Source organism: Syzygium oleosum, unplaced genomic scaffold, assembly GCF_021117445.2.
Source record: "Syzygium oleosum isolate NSW1041296 unplaced genomic scaffold, Sole_v2.1 Sole_v2.20, whole genome shotgun sequence".
Lineage (NCBI taxonomy): Eukaryota > Viridiplantae > Streptophyta > Magnoliopsida > Myrtales > Myrtaceae > Syzygium > Syzygium oleosum.
In genome coordinates, this window is record NW_026607504.1 from 3402130 (window position 1) to 3423167 (window position 21038).

At 42.0% G+C, this 21038-nt stretch overlaps 3 protein-coding genes and 1 pseudogene across 3 annotated transcripts; 3 read left to right on the forward strand and 1 right to left on the reverse strand.

Moving 5' to 3' along the window:
* Positions 1-2159: 2159 nt before the first annotated feature.
* Positions 2160-3768, reverse strand: LOC115693338 (probable disease resistance RPP8-like protein 2). The gene is made up of 2 exons (XM_056320582.1): positions 2833-3768; positions 2160-2696 (listed from the first exon to the last, which is right to left on the reverse strand). Exons 1-2 carry the CDS (start codon positions 3766-3768, stop codon positions 2160-2162), a joined length of 1473 nt encoding a protein of 490 aa, XP_056176557.1.
* A 4125-nt stretch (positions 3769-7893) lies between these two features.
* On the forward strand, positions 7894-9664 carry LOC115693339 (protein PHLOEM PROTEIN 2-LIKE A1-like). Its single transcript, XM_056320621.1, has 3 exons — positions 7894-7968; positions 8079-8753; positions 9129-9664. Exons 2-3 carry the CDS (start codon positions 8581-8583, stop codon positions 9520-9522), a joined length of 567 nt encoding a protein of 188 aa, XP_056176596.1. The 5' UTR covers positions 7894-7968; positions 8079-8580; the 3' UTR covers positions 9523-9664.
* A 2203-nt stretch (positions 9665-11867) lies between these two features.
* Positions 11868-14302, forward strand: LOC115663200 (probable disease resistance RPP8-like protein 4). Its single transcript, XM_056320583.1, has 2 exons — positions 11868-13552; positions 13653-14302. The coding sequence occupies exons 1-2, from the start codon at positions 11959-11961 to the stop codon at positions 14300-14302; spliced, it is 2244 nt and encodes a 747-aa protein (XP_056176558.1). The 5' UTR covers positions 11868-11958.
* A 2194-nt stretch (positions 14303-16496) lies between these two features.
* LOC115667612 (disease susceptibility protein LOV1-like) lies at positions 16497-20416 on the forward strand (annotated as a pseudogene).
* Positions 20417-21038: the final 622 nt, after the last annotated feature.

Consider the following 21038-nt stretch of genomic DNA (forward strand, 5'->3'; position numbering starts at 1 on the left):
AATGTTGAAGAAGACCATCATCGAGTCTCCATTTGAACGATATGCATAATCTTTTTTAAAAAAAATTTGTAAGTCTTACATGACACCCATATTTTATTGATGTCATCGATAAAAATACATTGGCATTGAAACATCATATTTTCTGTTTGACACCTGCTCTTATGGATGCAAAGGCCTTCATCGAGTCCTTCCTAACTTGGCATTCACTCTTCTCCTTGTCGACGTCCTCGATGAAAAAACCTTCGCGCACTTTTGGTCCCCATTCATCCGAATCTTCCTCGAGACGGGATGCAGAGTCATTCACTATGGTCATCTTCGTCTTCTTCATTTTTCATCCTGTTCATGATCAAGTGTCAACAATGTCATATTAATTCGTGCGACAAAGGCCACGATGATTGTAATTACATAAGCCTGTGTACACTACATTGATTCTTTTAAAGTAATATACCCACAAAAGGATTTCTTTATTTAATTAAAGTGAATTTTCATTTAGCTCTCTACGGTCTACATTTCTCCCAACGCACACCCAAACAAGATGGGGAAATTAGTATTTTCTTTCCTTCCTCCTTGTCTTCATGTGACTCGGCTAGTCTTGGGACCGTGGACCGGTTCCAATGGGACCAATATTAAATATTATTTGTGAACCGGGAAATGATTATTCCGTTTTTTTCCTTTATAGTACTGATTTGATCCCATAATAAAGCCATGGAAAAAATTGGAAAAATATATAATATATGAAAAAATTGAACAATCGGTTCCAATGGGACCAATATTAAATATTTTTCATATATATTAAATATTATATATATGAAAAATTAGAAAATATATATTTATTGATCGTCCGTCAATTATCTTAGAACCGAGAATCAAACGCCGAATCGATTTCACTTTTAGAACCGAACCGAACCGATATTCCCGAGAATCGGCCCAAACCGGTCAGTCCGGTCTAATTCCGATTTGGGCGGTCCATCTTGCTCACCCCTAAGACTAATAATCCATCGCCACTAACACTATAAAAGCTTAACTACGTTCTATGAGGGAAAACCCGACGCACGCTCACACGCACGTACCACGACTGTTTGTTATTCGCACGCGTTAACGCCACGCCCACCCCCAACCAAAACCCACCCCTCCCACACCCCCTGAGCAAAATAACATGAACACCGTATAGCTATAAAAGAAGCACCTCTCCAGATTCTACATAACGCAACAAGCACTGGGAGTTAAATCAAGCAAATTATTATTTGCACAGTCAAAGAGATGCTCCCTGTGGATGGCAACCCAAATGTATAAGCAAACATGTAGAGCAAAAGTAGAGAGAGAGCTGCTTGCGGCAATCATATTACCAATTCCTTCTTGCTATGATTGGCACCTTCGGCTGCATTACTTTGACATGCACTTAGCTCAAGTTCATCCGGCACTCTCACCAATGTGATTACTTCCAAGGATTTGATATGCTGCAGTCCGTCGATGTTCTTCAGCTCCTTGCAGTCCTTAATTTCCAAGTCTTCGAGGCACTGCATTGCATTTGCCTGTATAGTCCACTCGGTCAGGTTCTCCAGCTTCCACAGTTTCAATACACGGAGGCTCGGAAATGTTCCTTCTGAGACGCTCGATGTCTTGCCTTCGTATGAGGACGCAAATAATCGGAGAGTGGTCAAACATTTCAGCTTCCCCAGGACTCCCATCGGATCGACGTCTAGTCTCGACGTGGACAAGGTAAGTACTTTCAGGTTCGGTGGGATGTACCACTCCAACAAGCTTTCCATGCCCAAATATCCGAGCAGGTACAAGTTGGAAAGAGACTCGAGCCCGCTCATGTTACTCATTTCATCTTCCATCCGAGTAAATGAGGCTGGCTTCTTCCTTCGCAATCTGAGGGATTTAAGCATCTCCAGATGCAAAATATGCTTGGTTGCTCCTGATACCGTCTTGCCATCCCACGTGAGAGCCAGCTTCATTAGGCCTGTCGACTCGCGCAGCACTTTCAACATGGGACTATCATCTTTTATGACTAAGCCCCAAATGGTTTGGATGTTGCAGTTTAATGATTTATTGGATTCCAATTGATGACAAGCGGCGTCATCCCAGACAACCTCGGTCATGTATAGGTGTCGCAGATTCTCTGCCTCCCAGATTGAATCCGGCAGATAGGTATGTTAGTGTACTTCAGATCCAAAGTTTCCAGGTGTGACAATAGCGCCACCTGACTCCGGAAGCCATTCAAGAAGAGTCCATCTCAGTCCCAAGTACTTTAGGTTCGGCAATATGTTGCCAAGCTCCTCCGGAAGCAAAGGCTTGTAGACACCCTCGAGGTCAAGTACCCTCAGCAAACTCGAGTCCCTCTTCAGCAAACTTGAGTCGCTCTTTGGCACTAGCGGTTTAAGTAACACCGCTATCTCTCTGGCCCTTGTTCCTAGCGGTTTAAGTAACACCGCTATCTCTCTGGCCCTTGTTCCTAGCTTCATGGTGTTGAATGACACATAGCAACAAAGTTGTTGGATGCCGCACGGCATGGAATTGTCGCAGGTGGACATTCTTTGATGTGGCTCGGCAGGAGTGATCTTCACGTGTGCTTCTTGTGCATTTGTTTCTGATCGCTCTCTTGCTGCTTCTGGCACATTTACTTGTGCCTTTGCTTCTCCTCCTCCAGAAATATCCCTATGTATGGTGACACGCGGGGCATCGAACTTTTCCTTTATCATGAATAGAACAGTCATAGATCTTGAGGAATCTTTCATTCTTAGCCATCTGATAAAAGACATCGTACAACGTTCCAGGCAAGCGGCACGTTCGGGCACTCCCATCCCATTTCCATCGTGCTACATGGACCATGTTTCTAGACACCAGAATCTCGAGACATTTCTCTGGATCAACTCTGTTTACTTCGTTCTCCAACGCTGAAGATACTAGCTTTTCAGCTGACCAGAGTCCGAAGAGCCTCCTTGTGGGAATCGCAGATTCCTTAGGGAACAGAGTCAGGTACAGAGCACATTGCTTTAACCAGTCTGGCAGTTGATCAACACTCAAACGCACAACATCTTGGAGTGTGGGACGATCGGGAAGCCCATTGGCTAGCTCGGTGCATCTGTCCAACGTGGTGGCAGATAAAAGTCCTCCGAGCAGAAGGATCATTGGGGGAGAACCGCCCGATTTACTAAGAATCCTCTCTTTGAGATGGAGGAGTTCCACGGGCGGATCGACCACATCGAAAGCCAGGCTGCATTTTTCCAATAACTTCTCGCTCTGTTCTCGGTTGAGGGGGCTCAACTTGAGATGCGTGGAATACCACGGATCGATGGAAGAGGGTATGTCGGGGTTACGAGTCGTGACGATTACTCTGCTCCCGTTCCTCAAGTCCACGAGCACCATTATGAGCTTGTCCATGAGATGGAGATCGCACAAGTCATCCAGGACTATCAGATAACGCCACTCCAGCAGGACTTCTAGGATCATATCGGACAGCTTTTCCTCGTGCATACGCTCCACGTTTCGCAATTCCCGAACCCTCAGCTGCTTGAGCAAGTTGACCATGAGATGAACCAGGTTAGGCTCCGGCCCAACCCGGACCCAGGCACAGCGGTCAAAATGATTCTCAATGTCTGCTCGGTTGCAGACGCTCCTCACTAGAGCTGTTTTGCCGATGGCTCCCTCACCGACCACCGAAATCACTCCCAGGTTGTCACAGCTGTCTCTTTTATCGATCAATTGCGACACGAGTTCATTCACAAAATCTTCACGACCCACGATATGGGACTCATCCTTCATCCTCCTTGCTTGGGGCAGTTAGCTAGAGAAAAGTGTCAATTCAATCATAAATCTTTTACATTGGTGCCAATTTAGTCCTAAACCTTTTTTTGATGCTAATTCAGTTATAAACTTTTTGTATTGGTGCCAATTCAGTCGTAAACCTTTTTTGGTATCAATTCAATGGTAAACATTTTGCATTTGTGCCAATCAGTATTAAACCTTTCGTATTTGTGTCAATTCAGTCCTTTCGGCTAATAACTATTCACTTGTCGAAGGACTGCATTGGCACAAATGCAAAAAGTTTAGGACTAAATTGGCACAAATGCAAAAGATTTAGGGCTGATTTGGCACAAATGCAAAAGGTTTAGAGCTGAATTGATACCAAAAAAAGGTTTAGGACTCAATTAGCACCAATACGAAAGGTTTAGGACTGAATTGGCACTAAAAAAAGGTTTAGGATTGAATTGGCACCATTGCAATAGGTTTATGACTGAATTGGTACTAATGCAAAAGGTTTGGGACTTTTTTGACACTTTTCTCGGATTTAGGGAGAGCGGGTTTAGCCAGAGTGGGTTCAGCAGTATATTGAATGGGAATGAGGGATCGCCTACTCAGGGTGCTCGCTCTTGTTCACACATGTTCTCGCAAACCATTACCGCGCTACGATGATTGATTTAATTTGACTAACAAAAGGATTTTACTTGGTAGGAGTCACCACTAACTAATTAGGCGCCAAGGGTAACGTTGCGAGGCCACTTCCTATATAAACTAGAGATTTAGGATTTGGGACTTGGTTATTCTAATAGTCTAATTAGTGCCTTTTCGGTATTTAAGCACGGCTTTTTATTGAAAACATGAGTCATGTGGTCTTTTTCATTTTAAGTCTCCAAGTACGCCCTACTAAATGTTCATTTATGGTTTTTCAATCCATCACACGAGACAAAATAATATCGAACAAAAAATAATGAAAATCACACATTCAACGATATGAAGCACAAAAATAAAGACATCGAAAATAAAACGCAAAAAATATAACCCGATATGAGTCGGGAAAAAATATGCAAGGTTTCGTTGCTTGAGCCCCGGGACATAAATCCCGTGAACTAATTTCTAACTCAAAGTCAAAATATAATTTCTACCAAAGAGAATTATCTACTAAACAAAATGTACTAAGTGATATTTAAACAGAAAAATTCGTCGAAGTAATCTCTCTAAATGCGATCCTAGCGAGATTTTTTTGTCATTTTTATTTTATTATTATTATCAGCATCATTTATCTTCTTATCCATTTCATCTAAGACAAGCACGACCTATGGTTTTTTTTTTTCGTCAAAAAAAAAAAACTCCCCAAACTAGATGATTATGAATAAAATGAAATCCAATTAGAACTACTCTTAAAAGATAACTAACAACTCGAGACTTGCATTTTCCTACCAATTTTTTTTCGTTTTTCGTTTTTTTATATATATTTTTTGTTATTATTGTTTTATTTATTTCTTTCCTATTTCTTAGTCCGTCACCCCTTTCGTTCACTGGTTTTTCTTCTTCCAGACTCTCCAAAGTCCGAACCCAAGGTTCAGCTACGTGTAGACCAACATAGACATGGCCACGGGCCCGTTGACCGGGCCCGCTGTTTGGAATTGGAACCGGCCCGTGGCCTACGGGCCCGGTTCGGGTTCCAAAAAAAAAATTTCTCTCTTTTTTTCCCCAAATTTGATTACAATATACATTTTAATTACATTTTATATTGAATAATTCATTATTTCATAATTTGATAATTCATTATTTTTTTATTTCATAATTTATTTTTTTAATTTTTACCGGCCGGTTCTGAACCGGGCCGGAACCGAAACCGGCCCGAAACCGCCGGTTCCGGTTCATACATGGCCACAAACCGGAACCGCCGGTTCCGAACCGTGGCCATGTCTAGACTAACACATACTAATACTATTCTGTTATCAGCCGAAATACTGATACGTACTCTACAAATCGGACAACGGAGATCACACACGCCTCACCAGAGAACCATACACAGCACACTTTATACCGAGGACGGGACACACATGCTTTACCCCACCATCGGTCGTCTCCGACCACCGCAGCATTCCCACCATCACTTGCCAGCCATCATACATACACGACCAAAGCACGCTATGAATATAAAGAATACAAAGATGGAAAGGGAAACAAAACAGAGAAAGATTGATCGCAGAACCGAATACACAAACAACAATTCGAACACTCTATTCTATTCATGGAGATGCGCAAGCTATGAGACATGGTTTTTATATTGTACATTAAGGATGCGTTTGTTTGAAGAAAAGTGTTTTCGGGAATTCGTTTTCCGGACTTTTACCCGTTTGATTCGCCAAAGATGTTAAGTCAACCGAAAATACTTTCCGGTCAAAGAAAATATTCATGTATAAAATTAGGAAAGTGAATTCCCTAATTCAAGAAAGTAAAAACACTTTCCGAAATTGTTCATCTTTGAATTTTTTAATAATTTATATTTTTCTTTCTTTCTTTCTTTCTTTTATCCTTTTCTTTTCTTTCTTTTTATTTGTCCTTCTTCTTCCGTTCGTCGGTCGCTGGCCTTTGCGACGGCCGTCCTCAGGCGAGGCCGAGCTCGTAAGCCTTGCCACAGCGAGGTCGAGCTCGGCCGAGGCTGGCGAGGCCTGACCTCGCCATTTCTGGCAAGCTCACGCCTCGACCTCGCCTCGACCTCGCCATCTTGCAACCTAGCCTTCGAGCTCGCGCCTCAACCTCGCCCGAGGCCGGCGAACTCGAGGCTCGGCCAATCCAGACGAGCCCAAGCTCCACTGAGGCCGGCAAGCTCGTGGCTCGGCCAAGGCCAGTGAGCTCGAGCTAGCCTGTGGCCGTTGCCAGCCGGTCGTGGCAGAGGAAGGAGGAAAAGAAAAGGAAAGAAATGAAAAAAGAAAATTAAAAGAAAATTAAAAAATAATTAAAAATTCGAATTTTAAAAAAAAAAATTTAATTGGGCTGAGCCGGACTCTCGGGCTTGGTTTGATGGGTTCGGCTTGTGCTGGTGTTGATGGTTGAGCCGGGCTGAACCGAAATTGGACTTGATGCCAACGGGCTGGGTTGGGGCGAGATGGGCCAGTCCACGTCCTTGAATAAATGGACTCTCTCTTCTGTTTTTATTTTTTTATTTTTTTGTTCTTTTACTGTTATTTATTTTTATTTTTACAAAAATGGATGCTTGGCTTGTCGGCACTGGTCAACATAGTGAACACCAGTTTTGTTCTAACATGTGTTGTGTATCAAAATGTGTCGATGGGCATCGGAAATGTCCCTATAAGTGGAAAATTATTAATCCGTTTTAGGGCGTTCCTAGAACAAGCGTATGTTTTAGCACCTTAATGTGCTGAGCTCAAAATTCCATGGTTATGGGAAACTACTTTTATCATTGCAAAAATTTCCCAAGCATTGATGACTACGACTTTGTACTGCAATAGGGCCCTTGGATGATTTCGGAGGGATACGTTGCTATTGGAAAGCCACGACCAAATATGGACCTCGATAGAGCTGGCAGCTAAGGCAAGAACACCAAGATAATGTATGAGAACTTTGATGAACCCTTATGGATGGGTCAAGAAAAGAAAAAGGTAAGAAGACCTGAACTTTTAATTTGTTCAATATGATCCCCGAACTTTACTCCAATGTGCAATGTTGTTCTTGAATTTTTGATTTGTTCAATGTGATTTCTGAACTTTTAGTACGTGTTTAATTTAGTCCCTGAATTATATGAAAATGTTCAATGTAGTCATTCCATTAAATTGAGTTCAAGAACACATTGAAAACTTTCACATGATTTAGGGACTAAATTGAACAAGTACGAAAAGTCCAGAGACCATATTGAACAATTTAAAAGTTCAAGAACAACATTACACATCGAACTAAAGTTTATGGACAGTATTGAACAAATTAAAAATTTATGAATCTTATTGCACATTAAATTAAGGTTCATGAATCATTTGTAACATTTTTTCTACCATTTTCCATCACATCAGAGATATCACAATAATGAAGGTACGCATCTTCAGTGTGACATCATCATAATTATTACGTTTTTTATTTGTTATTAATATTGGGGTCGCTTTGTCTCTACTTAACCATGAAAATGTGTAAAATCAGAACCCACCATCATATCTTCGTCTCTGTTTCTTTAGTCATAGCAGGATCTGCAAGCAACAAGAGGTTCTCGGCACAGTCCGAACGTCTGGACCAATAAATCAACCTTTCGTTTAGCTTAACGTTAGACCAACTCAATCCTTTGATTTTTTTTTTTTTGTGTACATTTATGGTAGGTACGAGTATATCTGGAAGAAGATGGCAGAGATTTGTGCAGCAGGAGATGCACCCGATTCGTCACCGTCAACAGATGAAGGAGACGCCCGAAACAGCACAAGTCAAACGAGAAAGCCTAGGCCTCCTGTCATTTCCTTGGCGATGTTGAGAAGAGCGATCGGTGACGAAATCGCCTCCCTCGACGCAAACGAGGTGAGCCGTCGAGTCTATGCAGGAGTGCTTTTGAAGGACGACAAGAAGCAGGTCGAGGCGAAAAACGGCGAGCTTCAGGCAAGTTCCAGAGAACAAAAATGAACTTGTTTTGCTCAGATATATTGAAAAAACATTTGGCTCGGACTGTGATGCCGCCATGAAACTAAAACTGCATGATATGCAGGAAAAGTCTGTAAGTCAAGACCACTTGCAGATGATAAGTGGATCTATTAATAGGTCATAAGGGACCGGATGGGAGCTCGGTAGCTTCTGATTGGACAAGAGCCGAGTTTTGTTCTGATTTTGTTTATGTCTCACTCAATGATCACTGCTTTGGGCTTACAGAAACCGCCATACACACACAAGTATTGGGTTGACGAGGAGCTCAACAGGAACTGCTTGATGGTTCTGGCTCCGGCCTTATCGATCACTTGGGGTAACGATCGCCGATACTGGACATGGCCAGAAGAGGGGGAATCATGGTATCGTTTCTTCTTCTATCCTAAACAAGTACATTTTTAAGTCCAACTTTCATCTAATGGTCAAGAATCTAGGTCGGTCTGGGTACAACGTATGAATTTGTCTCAACAAAAATGACTTGCAGGCGGCGAGAAACGTTCTATTGCCCCTAAATGAGTACCTTTGTGTTGGCATGTCTCTAGATTTATTTTGGCGTTGCATATTTCCTGATATGCAGCTGAAAGGATGCTGCTGAATATGCACCTTTTTTTCTGCACTAAAACAATTTTTTCTGCCGCAAAAACTTTGAATTACTTACGTGAAAATGAGATCGTTGCTAACCATCATCATCTCTAGTAAACCAATCCTTTGCTTGCATGAATATTTCTGAGTTTCAGCTATTGGGGCAACGAAAATCTGCCCGTCGCCGAGCTAGGACGTGTTTGCTGGCTAGAAATCAAAGGGAAATGCGAAACAATCGTGCTCTCTCCGAGGACGATGTATGAAGTCGCTATCTTCGTGAAGATGGGCAGTCGAAACCACGGATGGGAAATTCCGGTGAACCTCAGTCTCCAATTACCGGATGGAAACAAGCAGGGACGCATGGCAAGATTGGACAGTTTGAAAAAGGAAACGTGGACACCTCTTAGCATCGGCAAATTCGAGACGACACCCAAAACCATCGGCGAGATAAGCTTTTCCCTCACACAAACTGATGGGCATTGGAAGTCCGGCCTCCGCGTCAAAGGCGTTGTTATCACGCCTACAACAGAGAATAAGCAGCCAAAATAATGCGTGAATTGTGGCTCAAGTGCTTGTATTAATCTCCTCTCTATGTATGCTGATGCATCGTCGTAATGATACTTTTCCGAACTCGTATCCATTGGCAAACAATAAATATTCCCCACTCTGAAAAATTTTCGTCTCGAATCATGCTGAGTTCTTAAGTTTTGCCGATCAAGGAAATCTGTTTTCTTTTCAGCTAACACTGTTTCGACAAATTAGAAGGCCGAGATGACGATGAATTACTAGAATTCTACTAGATCAAATCAGATGGAAGCTAGTTACAGGTGGATAAATGATCTAATAAGATGAAGTTAATCTTTGTTACTTGTTTTTGAATCACGCATAACTACTCGATCCTCAAATCTGTATATTGTTGTGTCCGTAGTACTTGGAATTCTACCGAGTGCATGGGTCATGCAGGCAGAAATCCATTTTTGCATCCCCAATCTTGCGTATTTTTTCCAATCAAGTCCTCGTACTTGTGCGTCACTCCATAAATCAAGTCCCTCCGACTTCAAGAGGGAAAACTCTTTGCCACTCCCGCGTCACTCCATAAATCAAGTCCCTCCGACTTCAAGAGGGAAAACTCTTTGCCACTCCCGTCTAAAAACCCCAAAGACGAAGACCGCAACCGAACCTCGAGCAATAAGATTCTTCAAAACAAACCCGACCCTCGAGCTTTTCGCGTCAAAACTTTTGTCGGCTCAAATGGACAAGTGAGTGCCAACTAATCGGATTTGGATTTTGGGCTTGAGTGACTTAATTAAAATAATTATGCAGGTTCAAGTATTTGATTAAACAAAAGAAGCACCAAGTTAAAAGGGTTCGAACTACTCTTTTTTACCGTTGTGTATACAAAGCATTTATGTAATTTGCGAGAGAGGTTCCCCGAACCACACACATCAGTTCCCCTACATAAGACAAGACACGGTTAATGTAATGACACGTTGGTTTGGCAGAGGAGCATGTGGTTTTTACCTTAACGTGAATAATTCCGACACGTATCGATTAGTATTTGACTAATGGAAATTAAAATTAGCCGACCAAGTTCGTTCTGGGATGTCTCCCGCTTAGCCCATAGAATGAGGACAGCACAACACTGAAAGACCTCCCTTTTTCCCGTGAGAATCGTCCTCTTGCATGTCCCACTCCAGTCAATAACGACAAGACAGATTGGCGTTGGTAGATGGATGGGGCCTTCAATAATAGAAGTCTTGTTTAGAATCCGGGATAACTATATTAAAAGTTCTAAAATTTATCATGAAAGCACAATTAAATTTTTAAATTTGTTATGAAAATTCAATCGAGTCCTAAAATTTTTAAAAAGGACAATCGATGAGAAAGGAAAAGTTTTTATTTTTCGGATTTTGAGTACAACATTTCAATCGTTGTGTAATGCAAAACACTAACTACTTTGAAAAAGTGACATGTAGATCTGCATTATGTTTCGTCCAAAATTTTTAAAAAGACAATCGTTTGGAAGGACAACTTTAAGGATATTTGTGAATTTTTAACGTTTAGCCTGGAAAATCGGTAATCAGTTTGAACTTGGGAAAATGGTTTCATTTTTCAAGCGGAAAATGAATTTGTTTTTCGATGTTGGGCTAAAACATAAAAAAAAAATTCAAAAGTATTTTCCATTGTTTTGTGATGAAATTCTGATGGTTAAAATTATCAAAAAAATTTGTATTTTTTAAATTATTTTTATTAAGAAAAGAAAGTACATGAACGTTTTTTTCTTAGAAAGAAAAGAAAAGAAAAAGAAAGAAAAGAAAAGAAAAGAAAAAAATATTAACAAATTCAAAATGAGCAATTTTGAAAAGTGTTTTTACCTTATTAGATTAGGGAATTCACTTTCCTAATTTTATACATAAATATTTCCTTGACCGGAAAATGTATTCAGTTGACTTATCATTTTCGATGAACCAAACTGGTGAAAGTCCGGAAAATGAATTCCCAGAAAATACTTTCCCTCAAATAAATACACCCTTAATTGCACTTCTTGAAAGTTTTAGGACTCGATTGTATTTCCGTAACAAATTTTAGGACTTCCTATATACTCATCCTTTAGAATTAATATTAAGTCCGCCGTTACGATGATCTCACTCTAAATGATGTCTAATGCAAAATGCTTAAAACTTCGAAAGGTTCTTGTATTGACGTTGTAGATCCGCATATCTTTTGTTCATAATTTTCAGCAAATTTAAAAGAAATCAAGCAAATCAAAAGATGAATATGAAAGTCCTAGGCAGTAAGTAAATTGATAATTTTCTTCTTTTTAATTCTATTCTTACGCTTATAAAGGTCTTAGGCCACACATGTCTTGATTGTTTGTTCCTCAATATCAAAGCTTGAGACACTCGCAAAAAAAATAAAAAATAAAAAGACGCTCCTCCTTTCTAGTTTATTAACCTGTCCCTCATATTCTCTGCTCAGAGACCCATGGCTGCCTCTGAAGTGGCCGTTTCACTGGCGATAGTCAGACTTCATGATCTTCTCTCCAAGTCCAAAGACATCATCACCTATCAAAAGTTAACAGATCAAATCTCTGACTCCATAAGCAATCTTCATAGGATCCTGAACACCAGGGAACACGCCGAGCTCAACGATGACCGCAACCAAGAAACTCCGGAAGGCGAGGAACGGCTTCTGCATTTGGCTCGTGGAGCTGAGCAGATTGCAGAAGTATTCCTCGTCAAGTTGTTCCGACATCAGATGTCAAAATCGCAAAAGGGTCGATTCACCATGGTGTTTGATTTAGTTCGGTTCTTCACAGAAATGAACCGAGCACGTGCCAGGAAAAAGATGGCCAAGAATTTCATGAGGGAAGTCAGATTGTTATCCAGCAAGTTCGCACCATCCCGGCCTCCTGCTAATGAAGGCATGCCGGAGAATGAAAGGGCATCATCTCCATCATCGAACAAGAGGAATCGAGAAAATACGAGGCAGAGGCTAGAGTCCGATATCGTGGGCCGTGACGAACATGTAAGAGAGCTTCTTGCCTGGTTGATCAATGATGGCGACTCCAACCTTCGGGTGATCTCGGTGGTTGGTGAACGAGCCTGTGGCAAGACCGCACTGGTGAGGAGTGTCTTCAGCAAGCTAAAAGTCAAGCATCACTTCGACTGTCGTGCTTGGGTCCGCTTCACGGACCTTTGGGCAGAGACTGACCGGATGAAGAACCTCCTAGTGGACATACTGAAACAGACCCCACTCCGGGATCGGGCAAAAGACTTGGAGCGCAAGCAAGAGGAGCAGCTGCTCCCGCTGCTTCATATATTGTTGATGGACCTTAGGTACTTGATAGTTGTGGATAATTTGCATGAGGCCAGTCTCATCAACAAGCTCTTGGTCCCATTCGCTGATTCGAGTAAAGGAAGCAGAGTAATTGTCACTACTACAAATGAAGAAATGCAAAAGTTTGCAGACCCTTGGACGCCTGATCTCCGATTGTTCCCTCACCTGACCAGTACGGAGTGCAAGAAATTGCTAGTAAGCATCACGGGAGGAGGTAACTCTATCGACGATTCGGAATCGAAGATGACCATCCTCAAGGAGAAAATTCTAAGCAAATGCAATGGTCCTCCCCCAGCGATCTCACTGCTAGGAGGACTTTTGTCTGCTGCGGAAGTGAGCAATTGTGAGGCCCTCATTGATCGGCTCGGAGATCGTCCCACCCTTGACGATATCGTGAGCTTGAGCTTTGATGAATTGCCTTACATGATGAAGCCACGTGTTCTTTATATGGCTCTCTTTCCTGAGGAGTCCGAGGTCCCCACAAGGAGGCTTTTCCGACAATGGGCTGCTGAGGGGTTGTTGGCAGAGGCAGCTGCTGATGGGTCGGTCCGAATGCGGTCGGCGGAGGACTGTTTTCGCGAATTAGAGAGCAGGAACTTCATTCACGTGGTACGGCGGAAACTGGACGGAAGTGCCCGATCATGTCGCGTGCCTGCTTTTCTTCATGAATTTTTCTGTCGGAAAGCAAAAGAATCCGGACTTCTTCAGATCCAGTACAGCCCTGACTCTGTCTCAAGGGGCATGGACCCCGACGCCGGGCAGAGTTCTCTGACACGTCACATCCCCCCTTTTTTTTTTTAATTTTTTTGTTGGGGAAAGAAAGGAAACTAAATTAAAAGAGATGCGGCGGGGCGGTGGCCCCGTCTCAAAAAAAAAAAACAAGGGGCCGGGGGCTGACGCCGAGCAGAGCGCCCAGAATCAACAGAAGCAAGCGCAAAACACAGCGACAGGACATTATGGTCACCAGGTCCAATGCCTTCAGTCTTTTGCATCGTTTAACACCCGTAAGCTAGGGACGCAAGCGAGAGAGATCGAAGATCTTCTTAATTTAGACGGACGCCCAGATTTGCTGAGGGTACTTGATCTCGAGGGTGTTTACAAGCCCGTGCTCCCAAAGAACTTTGGAAATGCACTGGGGAACGTAAGGTATTTGGGATTGAGATGGACCGTTCTGGATTCGATTCCGGAATCAGTCGGGAATCTGTTGCTCCTGGAAACCTTAGATCTGAAGCACACCAACATAACCAAAGTGACAAGCGCCATTTGGAATGCAAAGAACCTCCGACATCTGTACCTGAGCGAAGCATCGTTCGATGAGTCCATCCAACGCCATATCTCATCAGGGAAGTCCCTGACTACTAAACTCGAGACACTGTGGGGTCTATTCATAGTCGTCTCGAATCATGCTGAGTTCTTAAGTTTTGCCGATCAAGGAAATCTGTTTTCTTTTCAGCTAACACTGTTTCGACAGATTAGAAGGCCGAGATGACGATGAATTACTAGAATTCTACTAGATCAAATCAGATGGAAGCTAGTTACAGGTGGATAAATGATCTAATAAGATGAAGTTAATCTTTGTTACTAGTTTTTGAATCACGCATAACTACTCCTCAAATCTGTATATTGTTGTGTCCGTAGTACTTGGAATTCTACAAGGCAGAAATCCATTTTTGCATCCCCAATCTTGTGTATTTTTTCCAATCAAGTCCTCGTACTTGTGCGTCACTCCATAAATCAAGTCCCTCCGACTTCAAGAGGGAAAACTCTTTGCCACTCCCGCGTCACTCCATAAATCAAGTCCCTCCGACTTCAAGAGGGAAAGCTCTTTGCCACTCCCGTCTAAAAACCCCAAAGACGAAGACCGCAACCGAACCTCGAGCAATAAGATTCTTCAAAACCAACCCGACCCTCGAGCTTTTCGCGTCAAAACTTTTGTTGGCTCAAATGGACAAGTGAGTGCCAACTAATCGGATTTGGATTTTGGGCTTGAGTGACTTAATTAAAATAATTATGCGGGTTCAAGTATTTGATTAAACAAAAGAAGCACTAAGTTAAAAGGGTTCGAACTCCTCTTTTTGACCGTTGTGTATACAAAGCATTTATGTAATTTGCGAGAGAGGTTCCCCGAACCACACACATCACTTCCCATACATAAGACAAGACACGATTAATGTAATGACACGTTGGTTTGGCAGAGGAGCATGTGGTTTTACCTTAACGTGCATAATTCCGACACGTATCAATTAATATTTGACTAATGGAAATTAAAATTAGCCGACCAAGTTCGTTCTGGATATCTCCCGCTCAGCCCATAGAATGAGGACAGCACAACACTCAAAGACCGCCGTTTTTCCCGTGAGAATCGTCCTCTTGCATGTCCCACTCCAGTCAATAAGGACAAGACAGATTGGCGTTGGTAGATGACGGGGCCTTCAATAATAGAAGTCTTGTTTAGAATCAGGGATAACTATATTAAAAATTCTAAAATTTATCGCAAAAGTGCAATAAAATTTTTAAACTTATTACGAAAGTCTAATCGAGTCCTAAAATTTTTAAAAAAGGCAATCGATGGAAGGAAAATTTTAGGACTCAATTGCACTTCGTGACAAGTTTTAGAACCAAATTGCACTCCGTAATAAGTTTGAGTCCAATCGAGTCCTAAAATTTTTAAAAAAGACAATCGATGGAAGGACAATTTTAGGACTCAATTGCACTTCGTGACAAGTTTTAGAACTAAATTGCACTCCGTAATAAGTTTGAGGACTTAAGGTGCGTTTGTTTCGCGGAAAATATACGATTTCTAGACCAGGAAGTCATTTTCTAGGAAAATGAGTTCGTTTTTCGGTGTTGGGCTAAAATATAAAATAAAAAACTTGAAAAGTATTTTCCATTGTTTTGTGATGAAAATCTGATGGTAAAAATTATCAAAAAAATTTGCATTTTTTAAATTATTTTAAATTAATTTTATTAAGAAAAGAAAATACATTAATGTTTTTTTTTCTTAGAAAGAAAAGAAAAGAAAAGAAAAAATGTTAACAAATTCAAAATGAGCAATTCTGGAAAGTGTTTTCACCTTATTAGATTAGGGAATTCACTTTCCTAATTTTATACATGAATGTTTTCCTTGACTGGAAAATATTTTCAATTGACTTATCATTTTCGACGAACCAAACGGGTGAAAGTTCGGAAAATGAATTCCCAGAAAACACTTTCCTTCAAACAAACGCATCCTTAATTGCACTTTTAAAAAGTTTTAGGACTCAATTGCATTTTCGTAATAAGTTTGGACTTCCAATACACTCATCCTTTAGAATTACTATTAAGTCCGCCGTTACGATGATCTCACTCTAAACGATGTCTAATGCAAAATGCTTAAAACTTCGAAAAGGTTCTTGTATTGACGTTGTAGATCCGCATATCTTTTGTTCATAATTTTCAGCAAATTTAAAAGGATTCAAGCAAATCAAAAGATGAATGTGAAAGTCCTAGACAATAAGTAAATTGATAATTTTCTTCTTTTTAATTCTATTCTTACGCTTATAAAGGTCTTAGGCCACACATGTCTTGTTTGCTTGTTCCTCAGTATCAAAGCTTGAGACACTCACAAAAAAAATAAAAAATAAAAAGACGCTCCTCCTTTCTAGTTTATTAATCTGTCCCTCATATTCTCTGTTCACAGACCCATGGCTGCCTCTGAAGTGGCCGTTTCACTGGCGATAGTCAGACTTCATGATCTTCTCTCCAAGTCCAAAGACATCATCACCTATCAAAAGTTAACAGATCAAATCTCTGACTCCATAAGCAATCTTCATAGGATCCTGAACACCAGGGAACACACCGAGCTCAACGATGACCGCAACCAAGAAACTCCGGAAGGCGAGGAACGGCTTCTGCATTTGGCTCGTGGAGCTGAGCAGATTGCAGAAGTATTCCTCGTCAAGTTGTTCCGACATCAGATGTCAAAATCGCAAAAGGGTCGATTCACCATGGTGTTTGATTTAGTTCGGTTCTTCACAGAAATGAACCGAGCACGTGCCAGGAAAAAGATGGCCAAGAATTTCATGAGGGAAGTCAGATTGTTATCCAGCAAGTTCGCACCATCCCGGCCTCCTGCTAATGAAGGCATGCCGGAGAATGAAAGGGCATCATCTCCATCATCGAGCAAGAGGAATCGAGAAAATACGAGGCAGAGGCTAGAGTCCGATATCGTGGGCCGTGACGAATATGTAAGAGAGCTTCTTGCCTGGTTGATCAATGATGACGACTCCAACCTTCGGGTGATCTCGGTGGTTGGCGAACGTGCCTGTGGCAAGACCGCACTGGTGAGGAGTGTCTTCAGCAAGCTAAAAGTCAAGCATCACTTCGACTGTCGTGCTTGGGTCCGCTTCACGGACCTTTGGGCAGAGACTGACCCGATGAAGAACCTCCTGGTGGACATACTGAAACAGGCCCCACTCCGGGATCGGGCAAAAGACTTGGAGCACAAGCAAGAGGAGCAGCTGCTCCCGCTGCTTCATATATTGTTGATGGACCTTAGGTACTTGATAGTTGTGGATAATTTGCATGAGGCCAGTCTCATCAACAAGCTCTTGGTCCCATTCGCTGATTCGAGTAAAGGAAGCAGAGTAATTGTCACTACTACAAATGAAGAAATGCAAAAGTTTGCAGACCACTTGGACGCCTGATCTCCGACTTGGGTTTAGACTTGTTTAGGATGTGTTCCTCACTTGACTTTAATTACGGAGTGCAAAGAAATTGCTAAGTAAGCATCACTGGAGGATGTAACTCTAATCGACGAATTCGTGAATCGAAGATGATCCATCCTGAATGGCATGAAAATTCTAAGCAGAATGCAATGGAGGGCACTCCCCCAGCTGATCTGACACTAGCTGAAAGGATTGTGACTTAAATGACTGCATGGCGAGTGTTGATTATGGGTGCAGTGTGCAATTGAGAAAGGCCCTCATCAAGGGTGGCCCGGCTTGGAGATCGTTCCACCCTTGACGATATCGTGAAATAAGAAAGCTTGAGGTTTGATCGGAATTGCCTTACATGATGAAGCCACGTGTTCTTTATATGGCTCTCTTTCGTGTGAGAGTACGAGGTCCCCACAAGGAGGCTTTTCCGACAATGGGCTGCTGAGGGGTTGTTGGCAGGGCAGCAGTGCTGATGGGTCGTGTGAAAGATGAGGTCGGCGGAGGACTGTTTTCGGGCGAATTAGAGAGCATGGAACTTCATTCACGTGGTACGGCGGAAACTGGACGGAAGTGAACCGATCATGTCGCGTGCCTGCTTTTCTTCATGAATTTTTCTGTCGGAAAGCAAAAGAATCCGGACTTCTTCAGATCCAGTACAGCCCTGACTCTGTCTCAAGGGGCATGGACCCCGACGCCGGGCAGAGTTCTCTGACACGTCACATGCCCGCTTTTCTTCGTGAATTTTTCTGTCTGGAAGCAAAAGAATGCAGACTTCATGAGATGCGGCGCAGCTGTGACTCTGTCTCGAACAAAGAATCAAGGGGCATGGGCCCCGACGCCGAGCAGAGCGCCCAGAATCAACAGAAGCAAGCGCAAAACACAGCGCTCAAATGATTTTGATGTGTCATTGACTAATATTGCATTATTATGATTTGACTAATGTGCAGTGTGGGCATGTGGTTGGATGGCGAGTAAGTCCATTTATGTGAATTATATATATGTAATCGGGTAGGTGCATGTACGACTTATGTCTGTGGGTACGCATTGGCCTATGTGGGGTATAGGGGTTGCTTATTGAGACTCGTTCTCACGGTTATTATATAACCATTTTCAGATCTGCGCTACCGTGATTGATTGGAGGACACCGCAAGGGTATCTCGGGGATGGAGGACGGGTCAAGTTACCCCATATTTTTGTGCGCCCTCTTTTGTATAAGCGAAGTAGGATGCCCCACCACTATTCCCTTTTGATGTTGTGTATTTGGAATTATTGTTTTGTGCTATCCCTTTGTCATATTTTATTCTGCAGGTTGTTTTAATTTCGCTTCCTTGCCTTTATCGTTGGGTGTTTCGTTTGGGTTGGCGACGCGTCACGGGGGACGTCGCGTTCAATGATTGACCATCGAGGGGTGTCGCGAGCCCGTTGGGGTTCGGGGCGTGACAATAGGTGTGTTGAAGAAGCTGCAAAGCCTGAAGAAGCTGGGCGTAACATGCCGTCCCGAAGCGGTGAAGAAGGTGACAGAATGCCTTTCAGAACTCACCAGTCTTGAGTCCCTGAGATTGAGATCGAGGGACCTGTTCGGTCAGCCTGCGAGCCTCGATTTGAGTGATATGAGTGGGGTCAAATCTCTTTCAAACTTGTACTTGCTCGGATCATTGAGGTCTGTACAGGACTCGTCGGTCCTTCCTGTGAATCTCAAAGTGCTCACCTTGTCGATGTCGCAACTGGAAGATCCGATGCCGGTCGTACAGTGCCTGAAAGATTTAATAGTTCTCAGGTTATTGGCTCGATCATGCACCGGCGCAAGCTTGCATTGCAAAGCATGTTTTCCAAAACTCCGGGTCCTAAGACTATGGATGCTCACTAATTTGGTCGACTTTAATGTCAAGCAAGGGGGATTGTGTAATCTCGAAGAGTTGGAAATCAAGCAATGCAAGAAGCTAAAGACGGTTATTGGCTTGGATCATATCAACAGCTTGAAAAGTGTGAGTCTTACTGAAGTTAAGGAAGACCTTCCCAAGAGAGTTATAGTTCCCCAAGATACACTGGTGAAAACAAAGGAGTTGGTGTCCGAGGTAAAATTTATGATTATTATTATCAACGAAAGTGCAACTTTACTCTTATATATACTATAATTATTTTAGAGAGCGATATCGGTTGTTTCTCACAAAATCGGACCCTCAAATAAAGAAGAAAGACCTTTGTACGGTACATAGCTTATATAAGCTATATGTTACCTGAATATTTGGAAAATATTGTTCATTGATAGATTTTGATAAACTAAAACCGCTTTTAATCTGCCGAAAGACGGGCTTTAATAGTGCTATATATATTGTTTATTGATATGCGTTTTATCTTCACCTATAGAATTCGGTTTTTCCACATCCAATTTAAGATCATGCCATTTCCGAGGGAGACAAATGAACAACGATGAAAATTCCATGGATGTTGCAGACTGCAGTTTTCCAAGTTCATCATCTTCTTCAAACATATTTATCTTTTGCTGGCCAATTACAAAAACTTTTACTTGTTGCAGAAAGACGGTACCAGCGTGCAATAGACGAAAAATTACGCCGGCCCGGATCGATCACCTTCCAGCAATGAATGTTTTCATGTTCATAATAAGAGTACTCATATGCTCATGTGTGCATTATCTATTTCCTTTCATATCTCTATCTGTGTGTATTTCTCTACATTGTAATTCATGGCAAATGCTGCTTCAGACTGAATCTGAAGACTTTCCTCTTTTGGGATATTTTAGTTTGAAAATGTTAAGAGCTAGTTTGTCTTCAATGTTTAACTTTGGGTATATCACGAATGTTCATGTGTTGCAGACTGTCTCTGAGATTGGACTTTACTTTCTCTTGAAATCGGCTCACAACTACGAGGATTCAGTATCTTGGTGATATCTTCTTCTTTTTTTCCTTCAATTTCGCAAGGTTGTTGCATGTTATTTCTTTCTTCTTTTTGGGTGTGTGATTGGCGGTCAGGAATTTTATCCGGGCTAGCTTTTCTGTACATTGGACTAGTCCACCTCCCCGATCGATCCTGAGATTGGCTTAGTGCATATAGGATTTTTTTCCTAGAGCGCTCGCGACATGGTTTAAATTTAAAGACCACAAAAAGAGAAGCAAATTTTTTGCCATTCAAATCAACACCTCGTTGGTGTTGAATGTTATTAAATTATGTATCGAGTTTGAGCTTGTGTACTAAACCTGACCCGATTGGAAGATGCAGACCGATGCATATTAAATGAGACTTTCAAGGAAAGTCCTAGTGGATATACACAAGGGATCTTAATTGTGTATTGCGGTTAAATGATTATATCTTTCTTTATCCAATTTTCTACTTAAGAACCGTTAGATTGGATTGTTGATAATATCATCCAAGTGTGACCAGTTGAACCAGTGTTGAACAGCCGGTAATTTGTGCTGTGAAGTTTACTTTCAAATTGAATTGTTTATTTGTAAACACGGTGAGTTTAGGCTATTTACTATTGCCTCTTCCCATGGAGTAGGTACCAATACT

What these genes read in the sequence shown, in the direction of transcription:
- LOC115693338 (XM_056320582.1), bottom strand. Translation starts at nt 3,768, where the DNA reads ATGAAGGATGAGTCCCATATCGTGGGTCGTGAAGATTTTGTGAATGAA. An exon ending in TTCTGGTGTCTAGAAACATG is followed by an intron (nt 2,697 to 2,832) that starts GTCCATGTAGCA and finishes TTCATGATAAAG; the next exon opens with GAAAAGTTCGATGCCCCGCG.
- LOC115693339 (XM_056320621.1), top strand. Translation starts at nt 8,581, where the DNA reads ATGTCTCACTCAATGATCACTGCTTTGGGCTTACAGAAACCGCCATAC. An exon ending in CCAGAAGAGGGGGAATCATG is followed by an intron (nt 8,754 to 9,128) that starts GTATCGTTTCTT and finishes TCTGAGTTTCAG; the next exon opens with CTATTGGGGCAACGAAAATC.
- LOC115663200 (XM_056320583.1), top strand. Translation starts at nt 11,959, where the DNA reads ATGGCTGCCTCTGAAGTGGCCGTTTCACTGGCGATAGTCAGACTTCAT. An exon ending in CCCTGACTCTGTCTCAAGGG is followed by an intron (nt 13,553 to 13,652) that starts GCATGGACCCCG and finishes CTAAATTAAAAG; the next exon opens with AGATGCGGCGGGGCGGTGGC.